General features: G+C 40.0%; 3 protein-coding genes across 3 annotated transcripts; 1 reads left to right on the top strand and 2 right to left on the bottom strand.

Moving 5' to 3' along the window:
* Nucleotides 1–379: 379 nt before the first annotated feature.
* On the bottom strand, nt 380–1,269 carry LOC141432943 (protein kinase C-like). The gene is made up of 3 exons (XM_074094777.1): nt 903–1,269; nt 598–730; nt 380–527 (listed from the first exon to the last, which is right to left on the bottom strand). The coding sequence occupies exons 1-3, from the start codon at nt 997–999 to the stop codon at nt 380–382; spliced, it is 378 nt and encodes a 125-aa protein (XP_073950878.1). The 5' UTR covers nt 1,000–1,269.
* On the top strand, nt 458–3,996 carry Arl2 (ADP ribosylation factor-like 2). Its single transcript, XM_074094776.1, has 5 exons — nt 458–545; nt 1,510–1,815; nt 1,893–2,048; nt 2,626–2,824; nt 3,448–3,996. Exons 2-5 carry the CDS (start codon nt 1,751–1,753, stop codon nt 3,580–3,582), a joined length of 555 nt encoding a protein of 184 aa, XP_073950877.1. The 5' UTR covers nt 458–545; nt 1,510–1,750; the 3' UTR covers nt 3,583–3,996.
* Nucleotides 3,997–4,581: 585 nt separating this feature from the next.
* On the bottom strand, nt 4,582–9,365 carry LOC141432428 (pinin-like). The gene is given in 7 exon segments (XM_074093982.1): nt 4,582–4,972; nt 5,309–5,473; nt 5,476–5,565; nt 6,173–6,467; nt 7,242–7,476; nt 8,923–9,054; nt 9,129–9,365. Coding segments are annotated over 7 exon segments (1,272 nt in total). The 5' UTR covers nt 9,257–9,365; the 3' UTR covers nt 4,582–4,745.
* Nucleotides 9,366–10,700: the final 1,335 nt, after the last annotated feature.

The following is a 10,700-nucleotide window of genomic DNA, read 5'->3' as shown; positions in this document are numbered from 1 at the left end:
GCATCTTATGTGACTAGCACAACAAACAATGCACTGGATGCAGAACACATTCAAGTTGATAAGTCTCTTACATAGATTTACTTCATTATATAAACACAACCTCATTGTCAAGTAGCTCATATTTGGGTTCGGAGCACATTAATTCTTTTCTCCAACAATACATGCTTATTTCACTGATCCAAATAGACAAATGTTCATCATCAAAATATTCCCCAAGACGTAGATAAATGTTATCACAGTCACAACAAACAAGCCGTGATTGCTGATAGCACATCTTGCTGCAACATGATACTGTTTATTAATATCTTATCAAAGATTAGAGGATTAAGATAAGCAGCTGTCTTGATAGATACAGATACCAATCGCCTGTCAGTCAGTGTTATGATACCAATAAAATATGTGATCTATTTACCCAAAAGTCTGTGGCGTCTTTGTCGCGATGCGTTAAATCTTCAAAAGGAATAGTGCAGTTTGCAACAAAATCGTCTGGAGGTATGGCAGCATCGTGAAACACGGTGATGCCCAAGCTGTAGGAAAACATTAGTGTGAGTATTTGAAGAATGTGCGAGAGTGAGCGGAATGGATTGCGCGCGGTACCTGGCAACGTTCTGCACTTCGTGGATGAAGGTCTCGTTCCAGACAGGATCGAAGGTTTTGGGCTTGGTGGTGGAGCGGTCCAGGTGGTGCTCGTCCGCGTCGATCGACACGTACGGGTCTATCGGCTGGTCGTCTACAACGGCAACGCATATTTACACACATTATAGACACCCATTTTGGTAAACATGCTCCACCTATTACGAGCGATTGTTAACAACTATGCGATAGTTTGAGGCAGTGAAAATTATTTCAATTGAATCGGACGGTCTACGGGGAAGAGGTTTGAGATGATAGCCGAAGCTCACCTGGTTTCCCGAAGGTCATGTTGTGCCGTTTCTGAAAGTCAGTCGGCCTGAGGCCCGTGGCCTCACACACCTTGACGCGCACCGTTCCGCTGAACATGGCGCCGACACAACCGGATCGACGGCACCGCGCCGCGCCACCGCACGATCACTTCCACACTATGAACCCACTCAAAATCATTGAAGGTGCTTCATAATTGAAACAGAATTAAATAAAAGTCTTGACAGCGAGGAGATCCGCCATGGATGGATTGTGTTACTCTATGGTCGCTAATGGATTCCTATTCGATTTTAAAAAGTTTCCTGTCTTTGTTTCTGGTAATTTAAGGGGATTGTAACAAAGGAGATCAAGCAGACCTTGAGTTTTATGTTTGTGGGATCGATTAAGTAGCAGAAATTTAATAAAAAATATCAACTCAAACACCAAATGTATTGTTGATTGAATACAAGTTCCTAGTTAAAACAACTAGCAATCACGTTTAACAAGCACTTTATAGGAGGCAAAAGGCAATATTTTGATGGTTCATCTATTTAAATTGAAGTAAAATTATCACTGTATTAACATAACGTAAAGTTTATCAACTCGACTATTCATTTTTTATTTTTACAGAAATAAGTTAAGAAATACGTCAATGGCAGGAGCATATCAGCATAATAAAGATTATTTGATCGAAGCCTCGGAATAATTAAAAGCAAACTTGACGTTGACAGGCGACAATGGTGACATACTTAACAGCTGCCTGACAGTGACAAATCAACAAGCTGCGCTGCGCGTTGTTGACTCACGATATGAACAAAATATAAAACTCAATTAGAATTATTTTAATTTTAACACATAAACCGTAATAAATATGGGTTTTCTAACAATACTGAAGAAGCTCCGCCAAAAGGAGAAGGAGATGCGAATACTCATGTTGTATCCTTTCAAATTTCGTAGTTTTTTTCGTGATTTTCATTACACATTCAGTACACATTTCCTTATCGTAACATCAGAGGGCTGGACAATGCAGGTAAGACGACGATTCTGAAGCGGTTCAACGGAGAGCCTATCGACACAATCTCGCCGACGCTGGGCTTCAATATCAAGACGCTGGAGCACCGCGGCTTCAAACTCAACATCTGGGACGTTGGCGGGCAAAAGTCGCTCAGGTGCCGCTAATAACTACCTTAATTAATACGAATGCATGGTGACGTATTTTGTGTAAACTGTCACTTTGATACTTATCTACCCTTATCCTATTCATTGAGGGTTGGTAACATTGGTCTAACCTAGGTGCACTCCAAGGTCCAATCGGATTCACACACAAATGACTTGTTTTGTACTTTTTTTAAGAATTATGAAATATTTGGCTTAAAATAGACAAATTGTGGGGCTGACAGTGATCATCTTTGTATATGGAAAATGCAATGGAAACAAATCATTTTTTTCCATATGGGTCATTAGGGAGAAATCAGAAACTATAAGAGATAGCTAAATCTGTTCTTAGGATTCATGGCTTTGATTTTAGATTTAATAAAAATGGAATTAATTTTTTATTTTATTTTATTGTCATACTTAACCGGGAATCAAACCTGGTCAAAATCTCTGTAAAGTATGTTATGTATTCTGCACATTTTTTCGTTGTTATTTTTATTATGTTAATCATAAGTGAAAGTAATTACATTTTACAAGCTTTGATTTAACTCTCAATGTGTGTATGTTATGTATGTATAATGTGCTATACAGGTCATACTGGAAGAACTACTTTGAGAGCACGGATGGCGTGGCGTGGGTGGTCGACTGTGCGGACGCGCGGCGGCTGGCGGCCTGCGCCAGGGAGCTGCACGCGCTGCTCCGCGAGGAGCGCCTGGCCGGAGCCTCGCTGCTCGTGCTTGCCAACAAGGCTGATCTGCCCGGCGCGCTGTCTGCTAAGGACATACGGGAGGTGAGGCTCGGGGGCCCTATGGCGTGCATTGAGTATGCAACAGGGTAGGCATCGCCAGCCAACTGCCTACCCTGAAATCGACCCAATGCACGCTGTAAGCAGCAAATCCATACAGCAACGCCATAAGGAGTACCTAACTCCAAAACACTTAGCTTCATTTGTAGAAATATTTTGAGTTGGTTACAGTAACAACTCCTAGCACAATGTAATGACCCAATATAGAAACTCCAAATCCTACATTGCGCCACCAAAGTTTCTCTACTCGGATGTATTATAACTTCTGACATTCTTCCTTCGGACTACGGTCCTCAGGCATTACACCTGCCTGGAGAGAGATCTCTCTATTGTAGCCCCACATCATGATCTTACCACCCTAACCAGAATACGAACCTAAGGCATCTCAAGTAAAACAAATTCAGCTTTATATCGCCTTACAGGCAGTCAGGCTGTCATCATGATTAACATACCAACTTAGTTTAGAAATTATTTAGACACAAAAGACACGCTGCTGCGGCTGCGTTGGCATTGAAATGAAAACCCATTTTATGAATAGTTGCTGCTCGTTAGCCAATGGCACAGCTTTTCCATCATACCATCTAAAGCGAAACCATTTATTTCCCCAGGCCCTTGACCTGGACAGCATCAAGTCTCACCACTGGCGCATCGTGCACTGCTCGGCCGTGACGGGCGAGCACCTGCTGGACGGGATGGACTGGATGTTGGACGACATAGCGTCCCGCATATTCTCAATCGACTAGCCTCCACGCACAACGACTACACCATGCCACAGCTTAATAATGAGGGATTTTGGACCGGCGAAATATCGCTAGATGGCGTTAGTATAGTAAGTAGTTAAGTAAATCTTTATTTGCTAGAATACGACTTTTACTTACAAGATTTTAAGTAAGTAATTAAATTACAGTCACAGTATTCAGCCGACAGCTCGACATGCAAATTTTTAAAAACAATTGTGCTTCAATAAATTATATTAAATGAGTATAAATATATCCATGTCATTGTTGAATTTAAATAACAAAATTAATAAAATAAATAAAGCTTTTCAATTTAACAATGTCAATTTAAAATTTTAAAAAATTAGACATTTTATGGTTTATATACTCTTTAACAGTATAAAACCAATTACTCAGTAGCCACTTTGGCAAGGTCCGTTTGATTGGTTAAATAAATGAGCCAATCGCAAGTAAGACTGAAACGTCAAACGGACCTCACGATATTAACGCCATCTAGCGATATTTCACCTGTCGAAAAACCCTTATTAACTGTAGTCCAGAAACGTACTGAGAGTCGGAAAGACAGGGGCCAGCGAATTAGCGAATGTTACCCTGTGATTATAAAATCATTGGACCCTATCGCCATGACAGGTTAGCAACTATCATGCGGTATCCGAGTAAATACCCTGTCAATATAAATACGATACGACCAGGCACGTGATATTTCTGTCACAAGAGATGTGATGGAAACGTCAGCAGGAAATGCTGAGGGGAGGTTGGAAAAAAGTACAGCACGTACAGTAGTTGTTGGAATTTTCCTAGCAAGTCTGGTATTCACTCGATATTTTTATAGACATACCTCTTAGTATTTCGTTTTTAGTAATGTAATGAACTATTCAAACAAACACTAAAGACGTCTGCACTCAAAGCTCCTGCCAAAATCATTCCTTGATTCTAATATTGTTAATATGCTTTTAATGCATCTCGAACAATGCATGCAATGTATTTAAAAAAGACTAATTTAAATAATTTTTTTATATAAATTCATCAGTTTATTCACTCCATTATATAACGCAAACCCAATCATAATAACAGTGATGTTGATGTAAACAATTTAATATCTTTACAATATACGTTCCACACTTAAAATGTTATAAGTAGTATTAATTAATACAAAGTTGTGCAGTATTTCAGGAATGTTCTGTGGTCATGGGAGCCGGGTCTTCGGGGAGCTCGGGGGCCTCCGGGGCCTCGGGTGCCTCAGGGACCTCGGGCGCCTCGGGGGCCTCCTCGGGCTGGGAAACCTCTGCCACATCCATTGCCACCTGTGAATCTTCTCTCGTTTCATTCGCGTCCGTTTCCACTTCCATCGTCGTGTTTTGCTCAACACTCGTGTCCATTTTACTGGCATCTGTCACTGAAAGAGATGAAAAAATGTTAATTAATTACAACATTTTAATTAAATCTTTTGTTAGACACAGACAGAGTTAGGTACAATTTTTCATTTGTTTATCTGCTCCTCAGAAAACTTGTTTCTTCACTCTAAGGCACATACAGAATATGAGAAAACGAATACGTGAATTGAATATGCTTAATTCTACTGGTCAGAATGACGACAGAATTAGCGTGTAACCCTATAAGACTGAGACTGATGAAAACCAATATTCGTCAATCCGATAAATAACTAGATACGCCAATGAGCTAGCACAAAAGCACTTAAACTTCCCATAGTACATAATCCCATCACACTTACCAGGCTCCTCTTGTGGTGGAACATCGGCCGTCTCGTGGTGTTCGTCGCCGTCGCTCTCGTCTTTCTCCTTGTCGTCGGCGTCGTTGGCGAACTTGTCGCGCTTGCGCGGCTCCTGGTCGCGGGGGGCGGGGGCGGGGGCGGGGGCGGCGGCGGCGGCCTGCGGGGCGAGGGGGCCAGCGGGCCGCGCGGGCGCAGGCAGCGCTGCTCTATCCGCTGCAATTCTTCTTGGAGCTCTTCGCGTTTTTTGATCATGCACTCTGGAGTTTGAGAGAATATACATAAATACCTTTCCTCTGTTGAAGAGCAAACTTGCTTTGTCATCTCTAGTAATTATATCTGATATTACACATCCCTAGTCTCTTGTTTCGTTGTTAAACAAATTGTATTTAAAATCACTCTTGAATAAATATAACTAGTTACTTTTTACTAGCTTTCCAATAAAAAAAATATGTTATAATCAGAAGGAGACAAAAAATTGATAATAGTTTGTATGATTATTATAGTTACTCACTGCGGTACAAAGGACCATATTTCGCTGTAAATTTATACACAATTAAAAAAGGAAAAAAAAAGTCTCCAGACACAAAAGTAATTTTTGACAACTTTTTCTGTTTTAAAATACTAGCAACAAAACATACCTGCTAACAAAAAAAAGACATACCTCCCAATAGGTAGTTATACCAGGAATATTGGTTTGATCAGTATTCAATTTATACGTTAAACTCAAGAGTGTGACGTAAAACAAAGGATTTTTTGATATTTTGGTATTTTTTTAAGATTATCAAGTTTGATATAAAATGCTTTCATTCGTTAACCTAATTCAAATCTTAGACCACAAGCAAAGAAAAAAAACAAGAAACTTACTCTCGTGGAATTTTCTGCTAGAAGTCAACTTTTCCGTGGCCTTGTCGGTCATCTTCTTGGGTAACCAGTAGACGTGGGGCCTGGCTTTGGTGAGGATGAAGTTGGCGAGGTGCTTCTGCGAGGCCTCCCAGCGCTCGAACTCCTGGACGCGCCCCATCTTGGCCTCCAAGGCCTTGATGGTGGCTTTCTTGTGTTCTCTCTCCGCGAACAGTGTCTTTCTTTCTTTTTGCTCCTTCTCCTTCAGTAGCCTGGCCTGCTCCTCTATCTTTCTTTCCACTTGCGCTTTTTTGTCTTCCTGGAAAAATAGAGAATGAAAATTAGACAAATTGGCTAGGTAAGCTGCTATTAGCAACTCTTAACTAGAACAGATTTATTTTCATGAAAGTTTGATTTATGACAATGACAGTTGCAACTGCAACTTTAAAAGTGTTTATTATTTTGAGTAACATAAACATTTTGAAAATTTCATACATATGAAAAATCGACATGTAAAAAATTGAGTTAGGAAAAAGAAAGATCTATTAAAAAAATATGCTTGCAAAGTATGTGAAGAAAATAAATGTCAATATTATAAAATGCTTTGTGAAAAATTGCTACTTTAAAAAATATGAATAATTTATGTTTATTACTAAGGCCCATAATACAGACCTGCAAGAAAAATTGTGCAAGTTGCACTGCATGGCGAGGCCGTAAAGCAAATGAGTTTGAAGTGGTCAATGGAAGTAATTTGCACGATTTTTTTGTTTCTAAATTAGGCTTGAGAAAAAATGTTTCCATGGAAATAACCTAACCAACAAAAAGTTAGAAATTTCCCGACATTGTCACTTCAAAGTTCAATATCTCAAAAACGGCCGAACCGATTTTGATAAAACATGTCTATGAACCATTCCTAGAAAACCTGATTTCACATGAAAAAAACCATATTCAAATCAGTTCAGCCGTTTAACAGCTAGGGTGCCACAGACAGACACACATAGCGGTCAAACTTATGATACCCTCTTTTTGCGTCGGGGGTTAAAAATATAACAGCCGCGGAATCGGTCAGACGGTCCGTTTGGTTCGTTCGCACCTTAGTCTGCAGCACGATCTCCTCCTGCTTGAACTTGTGCAGCGTGCCGAGCAGCGAGCCGAAGATGCGGCGGTTGCGCGTGCGCGCCTGCGCGTCCCCGCCCTGCGCGCGCAGCACGGCGGCGCGCGTCGGCAGCGACCGGCTCACGGCTGACTCCACGCGCAGCCGCTTGCCGTTGCCGCTGCCGCTGCCGCCCTCGTCCTCGCCGTCGCTGTCTGCCGTGCGCGCCGACAGCCTGATACAACAACAATAAACATAATAAATACATTTGTTTAAGGCAACTTTGCCCATACAATAAGACAGCCGGTGAAATTACTGGCACTTGAGGTATCCCATCTTAGGCCTCTAGGTTGGCAACGCGTCTGCAATACCCCTGTCTGCAATGCAAAGGCCCGTCTAATGAACTATTAACTAATTTGGTGACTAAACGGCGGTTGAGTCACCAACCCTGACGTCGCATTTATCTGCGGCATAGTGCCTCGGAACCCCCAGAACACAACATCTTACAGCCAGAAGGCAGCACTTGAAAATGAAATGAAAATGAAAATGAAAAAAAATTCACCACAATCAGTAAATAGTTGAGTACTTTAGGTGTAAAAGTGTTACAAACAAACATACACCCTTTTACATTTATAATATTAGTAAGAATAAATAAGTGCTTTTCTGCCTTACAGCTATGAATAAATAATAAGTCAGGGAGAGTAACTCAGAACAATCTCCACACAAAAAGTAGCCATACTTTAAACCAAAACAACTAATGATTCAAATACAAATCATTTTTAAGGTTGCAAATAGTCGTGCTTGTTGATTGGTTAAATTTCAGGAGCAGGGATTTATTTGCGTGCGTGATGGAATGTCAGATGACACGCAGAACACGGTTTTTAAGCCCTACCTACTAAGAACATGTAAGGCCATTTTTTTACGCGCAGTTACAATACTTTACAGTGATTAAATGGTCTATCACAATCAATGAGTGGACCAGCCCTGATAAAACAACATGCTAGAACCTACCTGTGACCCGCAGACCTGTAAAGGGCTTGTGTCATTAAATTAGTTAACACCTGGCTTATATTAACATGTATTTAAGCCACCATGGAACTTTTTCACAGGAAAAGTCGATGTCACTATGACGTTTAAAGTGAAATGGTGGCTCATGAATTAAAGTCCTTGAATGTACATAAAGTAACGGAGTTAATCCTTAATTCAATGTGTTCAAGAGAAGAAGAGATTTTTACAGCAAAACTATGAGAATCTCTGCAGCACACCATTGCAGGTTGTGGACCACAACAAACATCTTTCCTCATCTCAAAAGTGCTGGATTGAGTCATTTCAATTGCTTGCGAACTGACTACTCTTTGTAATGAGAAGGACAGGCCTATGTTTTTTTCAAAATGAACTCAATACCGAGTTTACCATATGTAGATTGTACTGTACTAACGTTTTAGTCTATATTCATCAATAATAGCAACAAAAATGAAATAAAACTCCAATCAACACAGTCCAGATACTTAAATTCAGTCTCAGTAAGTACAGCACTTTATCTGCATCATACCAAACTGAACAAATTCTCAAATCCGAAATGTAATCAAAAATCCACACAAAATGGTTATAATACTACTGTTATGACTTAAAGAAAGTTTATTGCATTAATGACTCAATTCGTCTCACATAGCGTATTTACCTGCTAAAAACAGTTTTAGTTTCTTGTTTACGCTTCCCAAAAGAATCATCATTTTGTCTGGTGTCTGGAAAAGAATTTCGGCCGCCTAAACGCGGTCCACCTTTTATATAGTCACCTGAAGAGTTGTTAAACCTAAAACAGAATGAAAGAATTAGCAAATATGGAGAAAAACTAGAAATATCTTGTCGTCAACGCTCGGTGCTAACCTATCGGAGAATCGACCCGTAGTTTGCACTATCTTTTTGATGTTTTCGTCTATTTTATACAAGCTACTCTTCTCGTTTTCCAATTGAGTGCGTAATGCGCTAAACGATATTCCCACTTCTGTCCCCATGTTGCCTATAATCGATAGAATTTGGACGTAAATATTAATTCACTCAACAAAAATACATTTCCTTGCCGCTGATGGATGGCTGTCTATGATTGCGTTTTGTTGTTAACCTTTACCCGTGGTCGGATGGATTCTGTAATTCTGTTTCAATGCGTTTTGTTTTACCCACAGAGTCCTTCAAAATAAAATATCATTAAATAAGAAAAAAAATGGAATACCAAAAAAATTTTTGAAATTTGATTAGTTTTTTTTTATTGATTGCAGCAATTTTATCATTCCACATTAGAACAGTGCTTGTTAATGAATACACTACTCACCACTAGATGGCATTGTTAGTTACGTTACCCTATTCGCTAGAAGATGTCGCTATGAGTCCAAAATATGCAAAACAACTGTCCATCGTGAGATCACAGACCTGATTTATTGAATAATGTACTAAAATACTACATTATTGTCAATTTTAAGGTGCCGTAAGTAAACGCTTTTAGTTTTACCATGTCTGTGGGTCCGTCCGTCCGTCCACGTCTTAGCGTGTTCGCTAGTGCTACAAAACTGTCATTTTGCTTGAAGGTAACCACGCCGACAAAGTGGTAAGCACCTTAAATATATTTTTGAAAATCCCCCTTCTTCCTCCACCCACAAGTTAAACCTTGAGCTTGAAAAATGTGAATAAAATCATGATGGTATTATTTAAGTACACCTAGTGAATTACAAAAAAACTATAACATACTTACAACCTAGTTGGCGTTACAACTTATTAACTTGGCTGGGTTTACGAACGATATACCTAGGTAGGAAACCCTTGCTAATCAGCTTCAATAGTATGCATACAATGTACGACTTACCTACTACCTTTTTAAAACAAACAAAATATAAATCATCAGGTTATTTTTAATTAATTAACAAAGTGTCATCTAGTACCTAGGCTCTTTATTTTTTGTAGGTTTGGGCGGGCGGGGCGTACTCCTGTGGGCGGCTTAATTTCACGCGTGCCGGCGCCCGCGCACGCGATCTGTCAACAACGCTTCAGTGGCCAGTTATTGCCGGCGACGGTGCCCATTAACTATCAATTTCGGTGCTATAATGTTTGATGGGTTATAAAGTTGACGGAGAGCTTGTTGGTGAAACTATAGTAAAGTATAACTAGAATCTTAATAAATATGTTACTGGGAACTCGTCGGTTTTTTCTTCGTTTTTCTGAAGATTGAAATGAGCAAGAAAATGAAAATCGGTCTTCTACTTTGACTTCCAAAGGACATTAGCGAACTAGTTTAAGGTTGCGTTACCAAAAAAGATGTGCGGGGACGTTGCGATGAATGTGTTTTTCATGAAACAATAGAAGCGGTTCATTTACCTGTACTCGAACAGCACATCTCTGGTGGAAACAGCTGAGCGGAGCGAGGCGAGGTAAATGAAGCGTTTCTATTGGTTCATGAACAACACACTC

Source organism: Choristoneura fumiferana, chromosome 11 (assembly GCF_025370935.1).
Source record: "Choristoneura fumiferana chromosome 11, NRCan_CFum_1, whole genome shotgun sequence".
NCBI lineage: Eukaryota > Metazoa > Arthropoda > Insecta > Lepidoptera > Tortricidae > Choristoneura > Choristoneura fumiferana.
The sequence above is the reverse complement of the archived record's forward strand: the minus strand, read 5'-3'. Positions and strand labels throughout refer to the sequence as shown.